General features: G+C 35.3%; 1 protein-coding gene across 1 annotated transcript in view; it reads right to left on the bottom strand.

Annotated features, from left to right (window-relative positions):
* HAPLN1 (hyaluronan and proteoglycan link protein 1) overlaps positions 1-24,358 on the bottom strand; it is an 84,937-nt gene that overhangs the window by 35,018 nt on the left and 25,561 nt on the right. Inside the window, exon 2 of the mRNA XM_007977427.3 lies at positions 678-803. Within this exon, the coding sequence (XP_007975618.1) occupies positions 678-777 (100 nt within the window). The 5' untranslated portion in view covers positions 778-803. The remainder of the gene's footprint in view (positions 1-677; positions 804-24,358) is intronic.

Genomic DNA, 24,358 nt, shown 5'->3' with positions numbered 1-24,358 from the left:
CAGCATCCAAGGGCAAGGAGAGAACTGTTCCTCTTATTGCATAAGTCTCAGCTTTCTTAATGCAGGATGTCCCTCATCTGAAGCTGGAACTGAGGAAATAGCTGCATTGTACTGCAGCCTCAAATCTTGCTACAGCTCTCAGGCTTAGGATTCAGCTGAGCTGAACGGAAATGTGGAGGGGCAATGTATTGGTCTATAGGAGCTAAAGCTTTACTGAAGCAGATTATAAGAGGGTAAAGTACTTTTTCCTGGACAATAGCTTGTCTAATTTTCATTTTATCTATACTGTTTCTCTTAATGATTAAACAGTTACTGTAACAGAATGACCTTATATCCTAAGTTTTACTTCCTATTTTCTCTCTCTGACTTGCATTTAAATGAACTTTATGCCCTCCATTTTACTTGAAGATAGGAACTGCACTTGACAGCCTTGAACGATTACACCAACTCACTATAGCTGGACATTCTTAAGCTACTCAACTTTAATTGTCCCCGATTCTTAACTCTACTGTAATGCAATAGTGCTCAAAAGGCAGGGAACACGTTTGCCAATTAGCAGAAAGGGAAAGAAAAAGCCAATGCAGCAGAACTAAAATTAAGAAACACTAGCCCAGCATCTCAACTCTAAGTCACTTGAAATTAATTAGGCTTTGATAAGAGAAGCTGTGTTTCCTTACCTTGGAGGTGAATAACTCTGTCATGATCCAGAGTGTAGTTGTCTGAAAGATGATCAGCCCAGCAGATTGAAATCAGCACCAGAAGAAGTAGACTCTTCATCTTTATAGCCCAAAGAATCTTCTTCACTGCGAGAGCATCACATACAAAGAGGCTTGTGAGATTTGGAGCCCTTTGGAGTGTTGCACTGCACAACTTATTACCGCCTTATCATCATAGAATGGGTCTGTAAAAATATTTAACCCAATCTTTTCAGAAAGTTACTGTAGCTGCCTTTGAGAGCTGAAGACGGCAGCTTTGAACAGTTCCAGCTACCATCATGCAGCCAGAGTCCAAATAGTGTTTAACTCTATCTTTGCAGAACTGTAAATCTAGAAATTTAAAACACTGTAGTTTTGATACAGAGAATTACAGCAAGTAACAAAGAGATGTGGCAAAAACATAAACAGACCCTTAAAAAAATTTAAGCCTCTGAATTTGCAACACAAGTTAATAAAACAGCAATGTGTTATGTCTCTATATGAGTATTTATCACTTGGTCTAATTAGAAATTGAATCTGAAGCCAGAGCAGATAATATTTGCATGAAACTTGACATCATCATTCATTTTACATGTGGCTTCCTAAGCAGGTTAGACTTGCTTGTTCCAAATAGAAAAGAGGACAAAAAAAATGTGCCCGATTAAGCAGAAGCAGCATTTGTTACAGATTCACTTACCATCTTAAATACTGCTTGGGTCTATGGTGAATAGTTGACAATTATGAACAAACTAGGTTAGAGTTGTGCACGCTACCACTGCAGTCATCCTGATTGATTTTTCATTCATTTCAACCTAAAATGCTGACGCACCAACTTAGAGTGCCAGGTAGGGTCTCTGCAGTCAGCAGAGCCACGGTTGCAGGGAACGTCCCTGCCAGCCTCCCAGGGCAATTAGGCAAATGAAAAGCTGAAACAGACAGGGAGGCACAGCTCTGGTCCTAAGTGAAAGAGGCAGAGCCATCACTTGCCTGTCCTTTATCAAAAGACTGATGTCTTAAAAGGGGACATAACCTCTTCCCTCCCAAAAGTTTGTCATTGGAAGGACCAAAAGTGATTCTAATTGGTACGAACCTTATAACCTTTGCAGTATTTGGCCAGGCAAGAATTTCAGTGGAGCTTCTCTGTTTTAATGTGGAAGCTGACACGAAAATTAACAAGGACCTTATTTTTCTCTCATGCACACAGCAGCCTTAACAATACTGGCTATTTTTAAAACTGAAATTGCACAGTACTGGCTTCTCACACTAATTTGTTTTTTCCAAGAAAGCCTGACTGCCTGGAATACTTATTAAAGAGCTCTGAGTCTGTTCCTGGAGGTCCTTGTAGGAAAGCCTCTACTCCAGAACCGAATTCACTTATTCACGGAAGTTCCCCGTCTCTTCTGAGACTGAAACACATCTCTGCATTTTCCCCTGTGAAGATTTGCACTACTGTGAAGCTGATGGCTTTAGTCTTTCACGTTTGCTTTAAATCCTTTCTTTTTCTTCATTATATCACAGAAAGAAGATGGTAGATAAGCAAACAAATTGCGAATGTTTTTTTTGTCCAGGAAACCAAGAATATTACCTTCAAAATTCTACCTGATTTACTAATCTTATTTTCAGAAGTTCACTTTCTTTTTCCTCTAAGAACTTCTTTGAAATGCTTATTTTTTGTTATTGTTGTTGGTGGTGGTTTGTAGTCACTAACTTTTGTCCAAAAAATTACAGTTTAAGATGTTACCTATTTTCAGCCCAGGATTGTGCTTTGGGTGAACAAATATAAAGGTGGCCTTTTGGAATTTGGAATATAATTGAGATAACTGTAAACACAAATATGAAACAATAGACTAACAGTACTAGAGGTGTGATGTGCTCTCTGCTTGTTTACAAGAATCAGAGAAGGGGGTGCTGTGGAGGAGAGGGTATAAAGAAGGTGTATAATTTAACAATCAAACACAGGAGACATTCTAGATGAGGAGTCAAGATGAGCAAACGTGGAGAGTTTGCTAAATTGATGTTCACATTAGTGTGGTCATGTATAGTGTAATTTATAGGAAGGTGCATATGATACACACACTAGGTTAGAGTTGTGCATCCTACCACTGCAGCCACCTTGAATTTCATTCATTTAAAAAATATATGACACATCTGTCTATATATTTCCTTTAATTCCATACCATAGTATTTAAAATTATACTACTAAGGGTTCATTCCAATGCGTTAAAGTACTGAGTATCCAATAACCTAATTTAAAATTGCAAACATCTTGAGTGCTCGTGAGGGAGTACGGGGAATAAACAAGGATAAAAACACTTTTCATGGAATGTCTACTGCTCACCAGCACTATGGGCAGCATTTTGTCTGCAATGGCTCATGGATTCCTTAAAACAATAATGTGAGACAAATATTTCCATTTCTTGGGATACAGACAGTAATCTTGCTGGTATACATCTAGTAAGTGGCAAAGTCTGTATTTGCCTTCAAGCAAATTTAATTTTTTTATTTCTTTTCTTGCCTTTTTAAATTCAAGCTTTTAAACTTACAACTACTATGATCTTAAAACTTTGACTTGTGCTATGTATGAACATAAACACTTTTCCCAAGGCTTACATATTGAGAAGGCAGTCAGGTGGTATTTTTCTTAACATGATTTGCCCTGCCTCATTAATTATAACACTCTGGTACCGTGACAAAGTCTTGGTGGTTCACATGTGTGCACACATACACAGAGATACACAGAAAGATAGATACATACCATGTTTGAAAAATTCAGGTACATTGGACATGTGCAGTAATTTGTGATTAGAGGCCTCTATCAGTGAATACTTTAGAGTACCCTGTGCTGGCATCAATGCAATCCAGGGAGGTGAGAATGGAAATTATCTTTGTTACCCTGGCAAGCACAACAACCATCTCACCAGTAGACAGGAAACTAGAAAAGTATACTTTAGGGTCACAGTCTTCAGGTGTCTGAGCCATCAGATATACAAAACAAGGTGCTGCACACCAGACTGAGGTCACTGAAGTCAAGGGCTGTGCCAGGGGTCTGTGCGCTGGTCCCAGTAGAAAAGGACTGCTCAGACATAGTAGGTGGTCATGTGAGTGAATAAATCCGAGTCCTACTTATTTGCATTTTGTAATCATGCCTTCTCTCAATGTCTAGGTATATTAGGTAAAAATTTGCATGTTTTGATATGAGCTAAAATTTAGACAATCTTGGGGGACTTTTACACAACCAGCTATTATCAACTCCTGAATGAGTGCTCTCAGTTCACCTGCAATCCACATATTGAAGGTCTCCTTTCATAGCCTTACAAACCTTGATGCTCAAGCAGCCAGCTTCAAGATGAATCCAAGCTGAAATGTCTATGTTCATAGTCAAAGACAGATGATAGGAATGTAATTTTACAGTCCTGCTTTCTTGATAATCGAACCACGATTTGGAAGCAATATACCTTATCCAATGTGAAAGAGTAATAGTTTGATAGAAATGCAGACATACTAATATCAACAGTCTAATACCAAGATGGTCAACTGCTATTTCTTAAGTGTCTACTACATTATCATTATCATGATCATATTAGGTAATGTGGAGATAAAAGCAAATGAAAGGCATGTGTGCTACTTCATGTGCCTTGAGAGCTAACACTACATGTCTCCTGAACTGCTATTTCTCAGAAAAACTCAATTGAGGTAAGTATGTTGTTAGACACATTTTGCAGTTCTAGAAGTGAAGTCTTAGGGTGGTGAGGTACGCAGCATGTACAGCAAGGAGCTGGTAATCTGGGCAGTGTGACCCCAGAGACGCATTCCCAACTACCATTATCATTGTCCCAGGTCCCCTGATGAGTGCTGTCAGCTCTCTCCTAGCCAGTCTTGCAACCCGTTTAATGCTTCTTGCAAGCTTGAATTTTCCTTGTCATATTGCATAGTTCTGTGAAAGTTCAAGCTACCAAGTCAGCTTAAAAGCTTTTCTGATGCCATGGACTGGATGTCCAGCCAAGACCTTTTCATTGTGGTGAGCTTTCAGTCTGGACATGGGCAGCCTGTTGTTCCCTTACCCTGGGCATGATCCTTTGGCAACCTGACAAGCTGGGAAAAATCATAGACCAGAAGGAAGAAAATTGAGCTCTATTCCAGATCTCACAACCAGTACATCAGGTCTCAATTTCTTCACCTACAAAATAGAAATAACAACAACGTCTCCCTGGTTTAAAAGTATTCTTGAACAAGTATACAAATCACAAATACTAAGGTATTGTTATTAAATTGGTAAGGACTGCCTCAAACTTGATTGATTGTTATGGATAAATGTAAGAAACATAGCACATCAAAGACATCTCCATCTCAGAGACAGATGAAATCCTCCCATAAATCTGCTATTTGGAATGAGTTCAGGAGTCACTTCCCAGCAGCAGCAGCAGCAGCAGCACTTGGAGACTGCTAGAGAATGGAAATTCTTGGGCCCCTGATACACTGAATCAGAAACTCTGGGGATGGGGCCCAGTCATAGTATTTAGCAGTCTCTTTCCTCAGTGATCCTGATGTATGCTCTAATTTGAGATCCACTGGTCTAAGTTTCTAAGATTACTGGGCGTTCTTCTTCTGGGTGTGGGTTTGAGCTTCTGAGACTTCCCAATTCTCGGAAATAACGCCATGCTTATGTTCATTTTTCCTCTCTCTACTTTTCCTCATTTTTCTTTTTATCTACAGTGTGTGTGTGTGTGTGTGTGTGTGTGTGTGTGTGTTGTAATTAAAAATGTTACTTTAAAACACTGGAAAGGAATGCATACAACATATTAGTCATTTTCTAAAAATAATAGGCAGATGGCTGAGTATTTTCCTTTTATTTTACAAACTCTTTATATTGTTGCTACATTTGTAAGAATTCAGGCGAAAAATGTATAATCAGAACGATTCTCATCCACAAATGGTTAACAATTTAAACAATATATTTGTCATTATAAAATATTATTTGCCATGGTTTATTTCCTGTAAGGTTAGGATAATTGTCATTTTACTGATGGTCTCGGAAATATCTAACACTGGCGGTGGACTTTGGATGATTTCAGCAGGACTGGCAGTGCAGGTCCGTCAAAGCATCACTCTGGGCCAACTGCTCTTCTCTGAAGCCAATACACTGCCCTTATGGGCTCAATTATCAAAGGGTGGAAAGTGAGTAGAAATGGAGTAGAAAAGCGGAAGAAGATAAAGGAGATTTTAAGAGAGGAGAATTAAGAGGAAGAAAAGGTCACTCAAAAATAAAAGGAAGGGCAATAAAAAAGTAGCAAATGAATAATAAATGGTGAATATTTGGCACACTGCCTCTAAGTTTGAAGAAATGAAATGTCACAACAAAATGAATACTGAACTACAATTCTCAGATCCAAGAACTTCTTAACATGGCTTCTCTATGAACAATATTTGTTATGGAGTTTAATGTCAAGGTTTTCTTACAAAGATTTGGCAGGGTATGGAGAAAAAGATTCGGTGGCAGAAGTAGAAATGAGCAAGTCAACCATAGACTTCCCAGTTTTTTATGGGAGCAATATGTACCACCATATTTGAGTGATATAAGGACATATATTTCAGTTTAATATTTATTAGGCTTGCCAATGCCTGCAGTTACTGCTAAAGGAATCTCCAAGTATACCTTAACCACTTGCACAGAAACTGCTTAGATTTAGAGCAAATCATTTAGAATGACTGCTTTTTGGAGTATCACTTAGCTGTGGATGTTTCCACAATTTACTTGTGGTTTCTTTTCTAATTAAAGATCCCAGAAATCTCACTTAATCATGAATTTGTACCATGCGTATAAAACATGGGAGGCTGAACCTAGGATCCTCATGACTCAGAAACCTGCATTCTTAAATTTACAAATAATTTATATTCCTTTTTCTCCTCCATGTTTTGAAATCAGCCTATTTCTATCCTGTTTTTCCCCCAAATTTTCTATTCTCTTTGTAAGCTTTTTCTGTTTTACTTTCTTGCTTTTATTTATCCATTCATCACCTCCAAATCTTTCTCACCCACTCATACATAATTTATTCTTTTCTCTTTTCCCTATATTTCATATTTATTACATTATTTGATATTTGATGTTGTCATAGGATTATTTATCATCGAACCAGGCACAGAGTAAGTAGGATAACTACTTACAACTATACTAGGAAAACAGTAACATGTAAATTGGAGCTATCCTGGGGAGTTGGGGAAATACGGCAATGGGTACAACGGAGGAAAGGTAGAATTTAGTTTCATTTCTTCATCTACCCCTTTTTAGCTGTGTGACCCTTGAATAAGTGATTCAACTGCTTTAGGGTCAAGTATTTTTTATCTGTCAATTAAAAGAGTTGACGCCAAATGTTCAAGCTCCATGTTAGTTGTTATGATTATGATTAATTTTTTCTTACTGGAGATATCAGATTTTATATTCTACTTATGTTGCATTTCAGGACTGTCCTCATCAGCAAATAAATTCATGGATTTTTAAAGGGATAATATCAATAATGCTTGTTTAAGTAGCAATTCAATTTACTTCCTGTTTTTGGCTGTTGCTCTTTGCTAGCTCTCTCTCAGAGAATATTGACAGAGTTTGAGACAAACTCAGCACCCTTTCACCTAATCGAAGTGCATTTGCTCAGGCTGCTCACTGGCCCCTTAGAAACTGCTTTAGATAATCCTTGAGATGGGGGTTAGACTTCTCCAAAACCAGCTTTTTAAGTGGATTCTGCAGTTGTTTTGTTTATTTATTGATTTTCTAAAACAAATATAAAAGTCCTATCTGAGCAAAAGCACACGTAGTATTTTGTGTTTATAATGTTCATGTCCACAGCCTTTAATCAAATATTTAGGATATATGGGGAAAGTAGTACAAAGATATATTAATAAATGTAGGGATCACGTATTTCTTGTCTCTGAGTAACTAAAAGTCTAGAATACCTATAGATAATATTTAACATGTTTCTGTAGATATTCTCACTATCTACTAAAAAATTTTTCAGTTACATGAGATTTCATATAGGTTTTTATGGGCATGTGTTCCATAATTAATAGACTGTTTCTGGACCAGATAGTAGAGGAAGTCAATAAATAAATATTAAGCAATACATTTTGATGATGATGGTGACATTAAAAGGAAATAAACCTCTTATCTTCCCCTGTGTTTATCTCTGAAAAACTGATCCTATTTTTTATGCCCTAAAATCATAATTTTGCCAAAGAACACTAAAAACTAGACAACCAATATGAATATTACATTGTGATGCTATTAAAAATGCATCCTCCATAGGCTGCAGAAGAAAACATCTATGTTCTATCATTGTACATAAAGATCATCAAAAATAAAATTACCTCATGAACAATTCTTAAAAGACAATTAACTCTGTCAGAATATAAGTAAGTAATGTTGCCACTTCTCATGCTAACTCATAATTTCTTTGTGGTTTAATATGCTAAATGCTACCATGGTACATTTGCTTTATAATAAATACTCTTTAATAGATATGCTTGTTAGACATACTCATATAGGAAAGATATCATTTTATAGATTCACTCATTCTTGATTCTATGATCAAAAATCTGATCAGTAACAAAGCATTGTATTAAATAATATAAAGTTCGACCTTGAAAATATTTTTCTTAATGTGTAAAATCAAATGACTCATTATTATGATCAGTAATAGTAAATGAATTTTGAACATTGACAAAGAATTTGGCACTAAATTAAGGACTTTACAAAGGTATACATGACTTATTCCCTAATGAATTTGAATTTAAATAGAATGAACCTAAACAGAGGCATTTTAAATCGATCAGAAGGCCCCTTGTAACCAATTATGTATAATTTTGTCTGGAACACTTTAAAGGAATGTTCTGGGAATTATCAACAGCTTAGATTGCTATCTCATTGTTTCTTATCAAGCACAAATAAAAAATGGACAAAAACAAATAAAACAACTCTCATTTAAAATTATTCTTTTACATCGTTTTATTTTAATTAATTAATTAATTAAGACAAGGTCTGTCTCTGTCACCAAGGCTGGAGTGCAATGGTGTGATCACAGCTCACTGCAACCTCGACCTCCTGGGCTCAAGTGATTCTTTCACCTCAGCTCTTCAAATAGCTGGGACCACCGTCACGTGCCACTGCACCAGGATGATTTTTGACTTTATGTAGAGAGGAGGTCTCCTTATTTGCCCATGCTATACATCATTTGAAATATATAGAATAACTCTCCTCTTCATATTATAATGTACAAATAAAATTGAGAATTTTTAGGAAATTTAGAATTGGCCAGGCGCAGTGGAGGAAATTTAGAATTTAGAATTTTTAGGACGACTTTTAAATGTAGGTTATATAAAAATGAGTTTAGACTCTTGTGCTCATATGCACACAACTAAATGAATACAAACCTCTTAGTTACAGGTTTTATAATTTGAAACAAGAGTTTTTAAAATAAGATTTCTAGCACTAGGGTTTATACAGGTAGGAAATTGATCATTACATCAGTTTCAACTAAATGCATTTGAAAGTGTTTCTAATTGAGACAACAAAACAATATTTTAAGACTCAATTTCATTACAATTTTTAATCTCTTTAAAAGTTCAAAATTTCAACAGCTGTCAGTTAAACATTACATTAACATTGGATCTAAAAATACAACTGCAAAACATCTACATGACAGCTTTGGTGCCATCACAAATGTGGCAGTAACAAGTTCTCTACATATTGCAAAAACACTAAGCTCACCACTGCATCCCATGTATCATTCTAAAGTAGCTAATGAACAACAAGAATCAGGCAACTCACAGATATTTTAAATGATGACCAGACTCTGAGAAGGCATAGAAAGATTTTAAAATATGGGTCAATTCTGATTTTTGACTACATACAATGAAAAGTTTTATGATCATTGATTTACTGTGGTACCTAGTTATACTAATTCATAATAAAAATAAAAATAATATATTAATAGTTTTTAGCAGCAGAAACGTCTATTCTCTCCAATGTACTTCACGCAGTCAGTCCTCATCTCTGTCGGCTGCCTCTTTTCATGTATCTTCCAAAATCCTTAAGAAAGTTTACTATTTGTCCCCATCCTACATCAAAACATGACCTCATCAGAATTCAGTTCATTGGTTTATAAGTAACAAAGTGTGTTCTAGCCAAAAGGGCTGTGTCTACACAGCTCAAAAAAGGGAAAATACAATATCTTCCAATTAATTTAGCAAATACTGACAGCTAAGCTCATTAAATTGAGTTTCCAAATTGGCTTTGTGATGCAGGATATAGCTCAATAATTCATCCTAATAGGTTTTTAAATTATAGTGATCTTTGAAGGTGTTTTTTAAGCTTTTAAAACTAAATAATTCTCATTTACAGCTTCTTTGGCTGAGGAATTTGTTCATCCTGAAAACATGAAATCATTTAACCAACTTTCTTCATAGGCATGGAATCTTAGCTAGAAACTACCACTCGAGACTTCAAAAATATCTACATAATTTGTAGCTTTCTTTTACGAAGAACAATGGCATTTAAAACTTTCACGTAAGTATAAAAGCTTGCCATTGACTCAGAGCTAAATAATCATAGATGAGCAAAATACGTAACAATATGGGCACTATTGTCCTAAGAATGAGGGAAGCTGGGTATAAAAAGTCTCAGGTTTTACATTATTCTAAATACTACAAAATTATCAGCTCCACACCTCTCTCACAGATCCTCCCTTTCAACCTGGCCTCCAAATTCCCATCATTACAGTTACCAATACAAAGTTCCCCAAAGTTGTTTCCATTTCAAACGTGATCATGGTTTTGTGAAGTATTATAGCAGTGAGGGCAGTGTAGAGGTGGCAGGGTTCCTGGGTGAGTACTAACAAAGTTAAGAGGAAATGAGCAGCTACAAAGAACTAAGCTTCTCTCTTCCATAATTTTCATAGAAAGCCATGGTAGTGCCATGAGCAATTACATAAAAGACTCAAATTCCTATCAGTGTTGGACAAATGACAGTTGAGGATAATGTGCCTGCAGTTGAGGATAATGTGACCTTTGAATAATCTCTTATACCTCATTAACTTTAGCAGATACACAGATACATTTAGATCTGGATGATGAAGTGTAATCCTAAAAATACAGAACCTGGAAAGCAAGGGAAGTGGTGACATTACGCACTTCAGAAAGGAACTGCTATTTAAAAATTGTGGAAGAACCTCACATACACAGCTGCCAGTCATCAGCCTCAGAGGTCAGTAATAACTGCACACCTCAAAATAAGTCTTAGTGAGCACAGTACTGCAAATACTGAGAGAATACTGACCATAGAAATGTCATGGGAAATATAACGTAGATCTGAGATGGACTTCTAAAAGTGTGCATTCTCAGCAGGCAATTGTTTAAAAAGCAGGCCCCCTACTGCCGAGAAGCAAACAGAAAAGAACAGGAACAAAACAAAGAGGGAGAAGCAGACCGCGGGGAGGAGGAGGGGGCAGAAGGAGGAGGAAGATGGCAACTGAAAAGAGGCCAAGGAGTAGTGTTTTTTAGTGGTAATGAACATCTACGAAGAGACCAGCAGCACGTCCCCTGAGAATGGGAGCAATGACTTGAAGGATAGGCATTACAATAGGGAAAAAAACCACCAGATATGCAAGTAAACAATCTGAGCATATCGAAAGAGAGAAATTCTAGCCTTATATATCTCAGGGGTGCCTAAATTATGTGCTGTGCCATACGAAGCTGTCATTCAAACAATTATCCATTGAGAATCCACCTTATACCTGGCAAGTAGAAATAAGGCTCAGCTTCAGATCCCAAAGCGGTTACCCTCAAGAGAGGTTGGGAAGCAATATAAAAGAACAGGGTGGCAAGTACATAGAGGCATAGTCAGGATACTATTGGAAAAAGAGGAGGGGCTCTCCAGCATGCAGTCGGAATGGTGTCCACTAAAACTGTGCAGAGTGGGAGACTGCGCAGGCACCTAACCCAGCCTGGCTGGCAGGGTATATAAACTGTTTCAGAAAGGTGATCTTTCAAATGTACTGAAAGACAAAGAGGAGATAGAGAAGAGGGGAAGGGATTGCTGCTTAATCAAATGAACTGTGAGGTAGTTTGGCCTGCTTGTGTGACTGCACGGAGCTCGTGTAATTGGAGAGTGGGGTGATCATAGTAGAGTGGCTGGAGGTGAGATTGGACAGGGAGTCAGGGGCAAGACAAAAAAGCCTTGAACATAAAATTAATGAGAACTTTCCCTAGTGCAATCAGGCCTTCTAAACAGTGCAACACCACTGCAGGTTAGTTACCTTACCTTTACATACCTCATAAGAAGATATAACTGTGTACAAAGTACATAGTACAAAGAGGGATCTTCTCAATCTGCCATGCATACTCTGTTTACTAGGGAAGATGTATGTGGAACACACTTTTAAAAGACTTCCCATTTTTAATAGAAATAAAATGTAAAGATTTCAAAATACAATGGGTTAGCCTTTAGCTACTAGATTCTTACTTATTCTTTAGTAAGGGCATACTAATATAGCTATTGTTATAAATTCAATGATCAGTGTAATCATTTATACATCTAATACCCATTTTCATAGTGGGTTATATCAAAAGATTGTCAAGCCACATACTTTAAAATGGTCCTGGAAAAATGGTATGGGATTTGATAGCAGAAGCCAGCTCATTGTCTGCATGTATAACTACTAGAATGCAAGCTCCAAGAAGGTAGAAACTATGTTTATCGCGATGTCCTCTGACACACAGTAGAAGCTCAGGGATGCTATGTATGCATCTGTGGCTTTGCACTGCACACTGCAGGATAGATAGAAGCCCCCAGAATTATACAGTATACAACCTGCACAACCATATGCTGCAGACTTCTAGATATTGTTCAGTACACAACCTGTACAACCATATGCTGAAGACTTCTAGATATTAGACATCACACACACACACACACACACAACTTATTGACTAAATCATCACATTTCATACAAATGTAAAAAAATCATTTGATTCTCAAACTATTAATGAAGCATCTAAAACAGTTTGACCCCATGCTAATGTTACAAAAGTGCAAACTTCCTGAGGACAAGGACTACATTTTATTAGTCTTTATACTCCTGGATTTATTAGTCCTAATCTTGAGTTTTCAGTGAGTGTTCAATGAATGAATAAGGAGACTGGCATTTCTGTAGTTCTAAACATAGCTGTATATGAGCGTGAACTAGAGGTAACTGGAGTTATCTGAAGTATTTACTAAGGGAATTCAGTTACTCCATTATTGGAGTTGATTGGTGTGACCTTTTCTCTCTTGTCGGTGCCTCGATCTGAACTTGTTAAGGGCAAATCTTCCAAATATGTGCTGCTTATTTGACGAGAATAATGTACTCTGATAGAAAAGGACCATTTTTGGCCAAGAGCATATGACTATCTGTACTTTCTTGCAATTATTTCCACACAAGTTCTTGAAGTCCATTTGTAGGAGAACATGAAGCATATGGGTTTTTGATTTTCACCATCATTTCCTACTCCATTTCTCTACCCTGGCACACTGGAGATTATTTGAAATTGTACTATCACCAATGACAGAGCCAAAACAACAATTAGAGATATAAAATGTAGCAAATAGAAAAAAAAAACAACAACAAAAAACAAAAAACAAAGGAAAGGTCAAGAATTGAGGCCAAATTACCAATCTCATTTCCTCCTACGTGCTAATTTAAAATTTGCTTAAGGATTGTCCCCTTTGATCCACTCCTGGCATAATTAGCCTACCTGTCTTAAAAAGAGAAAATTATGACAGGTAAAACAATGAACAGCTGTTGCTAGAGGTGAAAAGGTAGAAGAGGGAACAGGACCAACCTGTCAAATAGAATCAGTTCTAGTGAGGCTTTCTGAATTCTGCTTGTCCTTTCTTGCCAGGCTTATGGAAACTTCCTTTGTCTTGGCTGAGAGACAAAAATAGTGAAATCCACATATGTTCATTCTTATCTTAGTTGGCAATAGGAATAGCGACAATAAAGTAAGAAGGATCAATGTTGCTAGTTTTCAGATAGTGTGTTCTAGTGATGAACTAATTCAGAGACAACCATGCCACCTCTTCATTCTGCTAATGCTGACTAAAAATGTTATACATCAAATTCAATGCACACCCACACACATGCCTCATCCCCTTCACCGTCCAGCCCCCAGCACCTGCCGTCCACCTGCCATTTTGGAGACAGCAAGTGAATTTAGGGAAGTTGTCTAAATTCGCACTGCTGGGCCAATGGGTGGGAGTAGACAGTACAGCAGGTGGGGTGCAAAGTGACAGAAAACAAAAGAAGATCACTTAAATTTCAGGGAGTTCAAGAGCAGGATGAGGTTTATTTCCTCCACATCTGGAAGGGTGTGTTGTTTTTTCATTCCTGAATTTCAAGGGAAGAATTTTCATTCTGTAAAAATGCCATTGTTAAAAATAAACAACAATAACAGCAGTTAATAGGCGGAACTGACTGTTTGAAAGTGAAGGTGACACGTATTTTGGAATATAGAACAAAAGGAAATGCCCTCAAAAATTACAAATATGTAAAACAAAACTGGTATAAGGAAGAGCAAGTGGTATTTATAAAGCAAACCCCTCCCCAAAACCCACAGGAAATAAGGAAAAGAAAATGATTCATTTAATTTCAGTGCTGGCGTAGTCAAAATCAATTTTTAAAAACTGCAAAAAATGGCAAATTTTCTCTGAATATGTAGTGAATGGCCTAAGGACACATCTGCCATTCCTCTCATGGAGGAGAATAAAGTAGTCTTCAGTTAGGAACCTCTTGACCACAATTTGCATTTTCTAGTGATAGTTTAGGAAGGTCTTTTCAAAATAAGCCTGTCAGCAAGAGAATAAATTTCTGTTCAGGCGTATGCATAAACAATATAAATAACTACTTGCTGGCATCATATTCAAAACATTCATTCGACAATGTTTTAGGAGCAAGTACATAAAATGCAATCTGTGTCCCCAAATATTTCTCACTATTATAGCATCTAAACAAGGAATAACCACTTTAAATCTCAATCTCAGCATTTGGTGTCACACTAATGTGATTAGATACTCAACTTTGCTAATTAGAATGCAACTTACTTGATGAGAGCAATGTCCACATTGTATTATTAATCCTTATATCTCCAACACATATGCTGAAAAAATTTCTTCATAACTATTTTGCAAGTTGTATCTGTTAATTGTAATGTTTTCACATATTCTGTTCCTTCATTTATATATTGGGGGGAAAATGAGAGTATCAGAAAGATGGAATATCCCTTTGATTTTTGCTCTTTGGTATTAAAATATTTAAATACTGGAAATGCATTTATATAGAACATTCTGAGTTATTGTTCGTGTACTGAAACATCAAAAGGCTGTTTTTATTCTCTTGGTTTTCTTAAGATAAAAGCATTGGATAGACAAGAATTTCTATGACACAAAATAGGCCCACTGGGATGAGGTAAATTTGCTTTCACATCTGCCCATTGCTTCCTTTGTCTCAATCTCTGTCTTTTCTCTTTTTAGAACACTCTGGTATCGAGGACTTTCTAGCTACTCATGCATATACACTTCCAGGATTTCTTGTCAGACCGAAGTATTAGCTCTTTCCTGACCCTCTCCCATTGAAACCATCATTTTCTTTGCCTTTAGTCTTCTGATACTCTCTTGCTTCTCCACTAATGCCTTTGACTTAAAGGTTTATTTTCTGTAGTGTACATTTTAGTCATGGGGGAACTATTTTGTCCAAGGAGACATCCCAGTGATCACTGACACACCATCCACTTTGGCTACCTCTCTTGAGGCACCAGGCTCCACATATCCCGATGTAGCAGCAGAGCTCCTGCCATTCTCTATTTAGTTCTCTTCACATGTTAAACTTTTCAATACCCACAATAGATCTGGCATGAGCTGACTGGCACAGTCCCCACTTTAAGAAGTCCTCATTCTCAATCGTAAAATGAAGTTGCTTCAAAACACTAGCGTAATTGCCAAATCAAATTCTTTCCAATAATTAAATGCACATGAAAAGCAAATGGATGTTGACCTCTTTTGTGGGCATTCACAATTTTGGAAAATTTCCTGTGCTAGTATTTGCCAAATGCAGCTTTTGATTCTTTTTTTTTTTTTTTTTACTTAGGAGAATGGGTATTTGAGGAAAGCTTATTTAAATGGAAGACATTAATAGAGACTGAAGAGAGAAGACACAATAACTCTAGAAAACGATGCATTCAGGGCAACGGTGGACAGAAAAAGAACTCTTCTATCACCCTCTGCTATGTACAGTGAGAAAGAGCTACTAAAAATTCCTCTAATAAAGCCATAAACAAAGAAAACTAAACTGAAGACCATGTCAATATTCATTTGCCAACAATGACCATTTGGTCCATATTTGATGAGGCTGAGCAGAACCATGGGAACTTAAATTCAAGGCTCGGTGTTGAGGCTTAAGTACAATTCTTAGTACATGCATTGTATTTGCATAGGCAAAATTCCATTTAGAATGAACTTGCCTGGAGGATTCACAAAACCGACAATAGGCACATGGTCTACCTTATTTAAATTTACTCAGTTCATTGGCCAATCAATCCCAAAAATTAAGCTCCTGTTTGTAGGAAATTTCCATTTTTCATGATAAAATTATTTTGACTATCCTTCCTGTTCAGAATAGTGGGGCAAGGAGGGTTATGGATCAGTGGATTTAGCTAAGACCAAAGTTGAATATGCTGAGCACCTAAATAATGACTGTCCTCTTTGTCAAATGGCTACATACACATAGCTCTTGCATTAATGAAAATCAAAGTTATGGGCATTTGCATAAGGAAGATTACTAATATTACTGGCTTGTCCTATGTTTCCCTGGAAATAAAGGTAGCTACCTAAATGAACATTTTCTTTAATAAAAGGCCTTATAACTGAACTACAATTTTTTTTCACTCCCCAGACAAGAAGAATACAAAGGAAAAAGGAGTCTCTGGAAGGGAATTAGAGTGCCCACGAAACCAATTTCAACAACGTTATTGTTTTACCTAAAGCAGGCTGCAGTGGGGTGATAATATCAAGGGCACATGCGGGGTGATTTTAGACTAGAAAGTGAAATCAAATGTGCAGAATAGGTTAAATAATGGCCAATTTTCTCAGAAAGAGAGAGTTTTTTTATTTACTACATATCCCCGGATATTTAAAATTTATTATACAGTTATTTTACTATAGAAGGTTGTGTGTGTGTGTGTGTGTGCATGCACCTATAAAAGTAAACAAATCAGATAGTTTACACACATGACCCAAATTACTGGCTAATTCTAAGCCCAAATATATAAACTTAAACTTTTTTCATTGGATTTATATAGAATTTTTCCTTCTGAAAGGTCAGAGATAGGAAATTGTATATGAACAAACAAAATATCTAATTGCTATTCATTCTTTCTTAGCTTCAAAGCTAAAGAACTAATGTTATTTTACATTTACAGTATTATTAGTGCACTGCTTTCTTCAAAGAGCTATTTTCTAGAAGACCACCCAGAAGTTTCAACTAATTGAGGAGGCAATCATCAGTTTACTTAAATAGGAAGGCTACGTGGGACACATTCCTGGCATCAGTACTCCTCTGTCACATCTATTTGTGCTGGATATAATGCAAACAGCAATGTTAAATTCTGAAAATACCCTAGACTGTTCCCCCCCTTCAAACAACCAAAGCAAAAAATAGTTAATTTCAGATACCTTTTTCAGAAAGATTGTTTTATAATCTGGGCTTTGAAAATTCCAGGAAAAATGAGCCACCCAAGGCGATCATAAAAGCCAAAGTTACAGATGTGGAAACAGGTTTTTTAGTAGTGTGATGGATTTCTGAGACTGGGGAAAGTGTAAGATGTTATTTGAAGTGGAGCATTTAAACCACAGAATTAGCTGTTTGGTCATGGGAGAAACATCTGTAAATGGGAACTAAAAGGTTTTATGAACGATTCTTTGAGAAATATGTTGGAATCTAGAATAAGTAAGATTTGGGGTAATTTATATGTGGAGATACGTTAATGCTGTTTTCACAGATTTCATTGTAACATGCTATGGTTTATTAAATGGGTTTTATATATTTAAAAAGTCACATATTTTTCTTTTCGAATAAGGCCTTTCCATTTTTATCTGCTTATTTATGAATCCGCACACCCCCTGATGTTCTCTTCCTTAGGGAAAAAAATATCTGGCATAATTTCAATATTGTTAAAGACATTGAAAACTATTTATATAACTATTGTATATTCAGGCATATCATTATGATCAATTACCAAATCTAGTCCTTTAATACTATCCTGAGTATTTTATTAAAATAAGTCACATATTTTTATTATTAAGTTTTATATGCATGCATGTATTATATTAGAGAAACTAGAAAAATGAAGAAAAGTAAAACTATGAAAATAAAACCACCCAGGACTTTTGTTTCTGATCCAGATGAAATAAGAAGCACAGTATTTACCCTTCTTTCTTAAACAACTAAAAAGATAATGGACAAAATACAGGAAAAAAGAAAAGACACTCAAGATATTAGACATCAGGCAAAGAACAGTAACTTCTGATTAATAGCAAACAAATGAATTGAGTCATATAATTGTCCCAATTTATTGCCTAAAGAAAGTTTTCATACAGTACAGGAAGAAGGAACCTACCTAGAGCCTGTTCAAAAACTTGAGTTGAGGCGATGAGAGCCAAGAGTTCTGAAAATTGACGGTTCCTAGAGGTTGCAAGCCACAATAATAGAGATGAGAGGAAAGGAGAGAGTGATGCAGACTTAACTTGGGATATTTAGAGTTTTCTCCTAGAATATTCAGTTGAGGACTGACCAGTGCATATGTGTGAGAAATCTATCCAAGTCTAAGGGAAAAAATGATCCTAAAGGATTAGTCTTCACCCAGCACTGGCAATAGCACCTGTTTTCAACAGGCAGTCTAAAAAGCCTCATAATTCTTGGAGAAGGTTTAAAATCTTAAGAAGAATCTTTACTCAACAGTGGAGGGAAAAGTAATACTAAACTTATGACAGCTCTAGGGCCACCTAACAAAGTTTAAAAGAGTGACCTGAAAGAATCAAACTGTTTCTAAGTACCTTAACCATATACCTGAACAATGTATAGTAGTATTTGTAGGGATAGGAAGTATCCAGCCTTAAACAAGTAAAATTTAAAACATACGGAATCCAACAGAAAGTTACTGGGCTTGCAAAGAAGCAGGACATACAAATAATAATAATAATAATATGAAGAAGAAGAAGAAAACTTAGTCAATGGACAGACCCAGAAATTATAAAAATGATAGTAGATACACACAATAGAAATAGTAGATAAGAACATTAAAATGCTATTATATTTATATTTCAAATATTCAAGAAGATAGAAGAATTATTGAATATGTTACATACAGGCATGTAAAAGACATTTACAACCAGCTTATGTAAAACATTTAGAGATGAAAATGATACTGTCTAAGACAAAAAAAAAAATCGAAAGGGATTAATGGCAGGTTAAACAATTCAGAATAAAAGAGTGAAGTTGAAGATGTTGTAATAAGCAAAACTGTCCAAAATGAAGCAGAGAGAGAAAAAATGACTGAAAAGTAAAAAGGAAAAGTGCATCTCTAAACTGTGGGACAACTTAAGTGGCCAAAAAAATATGTAATTGGAGTCTCCAAAAGAGAGAAGGGGCAGAAAAAATTTGAAGAAGTAATGACTGAAAAATTTTAAATTTGATAAAAACGATAAACTTACAGACCCAAGAAGCTCAGCAAACATTCTAGCGCAAGAAACATGAAGAAAATTAAACCAAAACCCTCAATAATGAAATTGCTTAAAACCAGTGGTAAAGAGAAAATCTGAAAGAAAGGAAGAAAAAGACCCATTACTCACAGAAGAATAAAGGTAAAGATGAAGGCTGGTTTCTTATCTGAGACAAAGCAAGCAAGAAGACTGTGGAATAAGATCTTTAAAGCACTGAAAGAAAATTGTCCACCTAGAATTCTTTATCCTGCAGAAATATCTCTCGCAAACAAAGGCAAATAAAGACTTTGTTAGACATACAAATCTAAAATAATTCATCAATAGCCTACATAGCAATAAATATTTAAGAAACTTCTTCATGCGGAAGAAAAATGATAACAGTTGGTAATCTGGATTTATGCAAAGAATGAAGAGCACTGACTACACTAACTATAAGTAAGCATATTTTTCTCATTATGTAAATGTTTTTCAAAGATAATTGACATGTTAAGGTAAAAATGGTATGAATGTATGGTGGGGTTTTATATTTAGAAGCAAAATGCATGACAATACTTGTACAAAGACTATGTCTAGGGGATATAGAAATATATCATTGTAAGATTCTTACATTGATACTTTATGTGAAGTATAGTTGTCCCCTTTATGTTCAAGGGATACATTCTAAGACACCCTGTGGATGTTTGAAACTGTGGATAGTACCAAATCTTACATATAGTATGTTTTTTCCTCTACATACATACCTATGATAAAATTTAATTTATAAATTAGGCACAGTAAGAAATTAATAATAAAATAGAGCAATTATAACAATATACTGTAATAAAAGTTATATGAGTATGGCCTCTCTCTCTCAAAATATTTTGCTATACTATACTCACCTCTTTTCTGACTGTCATTGACTGCTGGTAACTGAAGCCAAAGAAAGTAAAATTGCAGATATGTGAGCAGGGCTACTGTAGTAAAATATCACCTGAAAGTAGACTGCGAAAAGTTAAGGTATATACTATAAAACCTAAAGCAGCCAGTAAACATTTAAACAATGACTCATAGCTAATAAGCCAACAAAGGAGACAGAATGGAATTTTTGGAAAATATTCAAATTATTTCAATAGAAGATAGAAAAAAATGAGGACAGATAATGAAGAACAGAAGAGGCAAATAGAAAAATTAGCAAGATAGTAGATTCAGAGCCAAGCATATCAATATTTTAATTAAGTGTAAATCATCCAAAAACCTCCATTGAAAGGCAGAGATTATCAGATTGGATTTAAAAGAACCACTATATATATATTTTAAGATACTCAATCTAAATAAAAAAGACAAGAATATATGACAAGTAAAAGGATGGGAAAATACATAATATGCTAACACTAACCAAAAGGGAGACAAAAACACTATATTAAAATCAGACAAAATAGATTTCAGAATAAGAAATATCAGCAGGAGAAAAGAGAGCAATTTCTTAAAGATAAAGTGTCCAATCATCAGGAGAATATTACAACATGAAAAATGCATGCTTCTAATAACAGAGGTTCAAAATACCTGAAGCAAAATGAGATAGAATTATGAAAGATTAGAACATCCCTTTATCAACAATTGATGAAATAAGTAGAAAGAAAAATCAGAAAACATACAGAAGGCTTGAATACTGTAAACCAACCTCACCTAATTGATATTTATAGAACATTCTACTCAACAAGAGCAAATACACATTCTTTTCAAATGTATACCAACCACTTACCAAGATAAACTATATTCTGGGTCATAAGATGATTTTCGATAAATGCAAAAGTATTCACATGAGGCAAAATATATTCTCTAAGTATCGAATTAAGGTGGAAATCAATAACAAAAAGATATGTGGAATACTTCTATCTATTGGGAAACTAAAGCACAAAATTTTAAGTAACTCAAGGGTCAATGAAAAAATCAAAAAGGCTATTAAAATTATTTTAAACTGAATAAAAATTAAAACATAGCATATCAAAATCTCTGGGATGCAGTGAAGTAGTACTTCATTTAAAAAGTATCCCCTAAACACATATTAGAGAAGAAAAGTTTCAAATCAATGACTTCAGATTCCACATTAAGAAACTAGAAAAAGAAGAGGATATGAAACCCAATGTAAACAGAAGAAAATAATAATAGTATCAGTGTAAAATAAGTGAAAACAAAAGATGGTTCTTTGAAAAGATCAATATAATTAATAAACCTCTATACAAGCGAATCTGATAAAATATAAAAGACATGAATTATCAATATAATGAATGAAAGAGGTAATATCTCTATCAATCTATAGAAATAAACAATAAGAAAATATTATGAAACTTAATTTTAATAAATTCAGTGAATTAAATGAAATAGTGAAATCCTTTGAAAGATAAAAATTGCCAACACTCATACAAGAAAAAAAATAGCCCGAATGCCCTATATCTATTTTTAAAAAATCAAATTTTTAGTTTAAAAATTCCCATGAATAACAACAAAAATGAACAAACAAATAACCAAAACCAATTTCAGGCCTGAGTGACTTCACCAGGGAATTTCGCCAAACATTTAAAGAAGAAATAATATCAACTTTACACAAACTCTTAGATTAAATTGAAGAGAAGGGAATATTTCCCAATTTATTCTATGAGGTTAGCATTATTTCAATATCAAAATCAGACAAAAACATTTCAAGAAAAGTAAATTACAGATCAATTACCCTTCACAAACATAAAGGTAAAGAATTTTAACAAAATTTTAGCAAATCGAATCCAAAAAGATATAAAATGGATTAATACAAAATCGAATTTATCCCAGAAATTTAAGGTTTTCTTTACATTAGAAAATCAATGTAATTCATTATATATATATTTTTGAGATGCAGTCTTGCTCTTGTCACCCAGACTGGAATGCAATGGCGTGATCTCGGCTCGCTGCAACCTCCGCCTCCCAGGTTCAAGCGATTCTCCTGCCTCAGCCTCCCAAGCAGCTGGGATTACAGGTGCCCACCACCATACCCAGCTAATTTTTGTATTTTTAGTAGAGATGGGATTTCGCCATGTTGGCCAGGCTAGTCTCGAACGCCTGACCTCAGGAGATCTACCTGCCTCAGCCTCCCAAAATGCTGGGATTACAGTGAGCCACCACATCCAGCCGTAATTCATTACATTAAGAGATAGAAAGATAAGACACATCAATCAAATGATTGCTCGACAGATAAAACAGATCACTAAATAGATGTATATATATAATTTATTTATTTATAGTATATTTTTATATATACATCTATTTAGTGTATCTGTTTTCCTGTATCTATTGAGATGTTTATGTAAATGTATATCTCTATATATCTATAAATATATCTCTATATGTTTATATTTATATAAACATCTCAATAGATACAGGAAAAGTATTTGACATAATCCAACATCCATTCCAAGTAAAACTCTTAACAAAGAAGGAATAAAAAGGAACTTCCTCAATCTGATAAAGGGCATATGTTCAACATCTAACAGCTAACATCATATTTAATGGTGAAAGACTAAATTTTCATCATATTTAATGGTGAAAGACTAAATTATTTATTCCTAAAACCAGAAAAAAGGCAAGCATTTATGTTTTTACCATTTACTTTAAACATCCTACTGGAGGTTCCCAGAGAGTTGAATTAAGGCGAGAAAAAGAAATAGAAGTCAAACAGATTGGAAAGGAAGAACTAAAACTATTTATTTACAGACGACATGACTACACAGAAAAATCATATAAAATCTACAAAAAAGTTACTGTAACCTGTAAACTAGGTTTGAAAGTTGCTGAATATAAGATCCATGTGCAAACATCAATTATATTTTTATACACTGGTAATGAATAATCAAAAATTGAAATTTAAAGAATACCATTTACCAAAGCATAAAAATATTTAGGGAAAAGCAGCCAACAAATATGCAAATTGTACTCTGAAAGTTACAAAGCATGTTCAGATAAGTTAAATGAGACATAAATAAATGACAAGATATGGTATTTTCATGAAACAGGCTCAATATCGTTAAGAGATTCGGTCTTCCCAAGTTGACCCATAAATTCAATGCATTCAAATCAAAATTTTAGCCCACACTTGGTAGAAAGGTACAAGGTAATTTTAACATTCATATGTAAATGTAAATTCCCTGGAATAGCCAAAACGTTTCAGAAAAGGAATTTACAAAAGAAAGAACAAAGTTGAAAGCACAAAGAGTTGTGCTACCTGACTTTAAGACTTATAATAAAGTTACAGTAATTAAGAGAGTATGGTATTTGCAATGTGGTATACAAAAAGATCAGATACAAAATTTTAAAAAGAATTTCATTCATATGGCTAAACTGCTCTTCAGAAAGGTTCTCTTTTTTTTTTTTTTTTTTTTTTGAGATGGAGTCTGGCTCTGTCGCCCAGGCTGGAGTGCAGTGGCCGGATCTCAGCTCACTGCAAGCTCCGCCTCCCGGGTTTACACCATTCTCCTGCCTCAGCCTCCGGAGTAGCTGGGATTACAGGCGCCCGCCACCTCGCCTGGCTAGTTTTTTGTACTTTTTAGTAGAGACGGGGTTTCACCGTGTTAGCCAGGATGGTCTTGATCTCCTGACCTCGTGATCCGCCCGTCTCGGCCTCCCAAAGTGTTGGGATTACAGGCTTGAGCCACCGTGCCCGGCCAGAAAGGTTCCCAAGTTTCATTCCCACCAATAGATTGAATAAAGAAAATACTCTTGCCTATGTATAATTTTATTTAAATATATAAATTTGATAGACAAAAATCTGGTAGGCTTATGTTTGTATTAATTTGCTTTGCTCTAATTACAAATGACATAAAAAAATTTTGTGCATGGTCATCAGTCACTTACATTTCTCCTT

Source organism: Chlorocebus sabaeus, chromosome 4 (assembly GCF_047675955.1).
Source record: "Chlorocebus sabaeus isolate Y175 chromosome 4, mChlSab1.0.hap1, whole genome shotgun sequence".
NCBI classification, from domain to species: domain Eukaryota; kingdom Metazoa; phylum Chordata; class Mammalia; order Primates; family Cercopithecidae; genus Chlorocebus; species Chlorocebus sabaeus.
The sequence above is the reverse complement of the archived record's forward strand: the minus strand, read 5'-3'. Positions and strand labels throughout refer to the sequence as shown.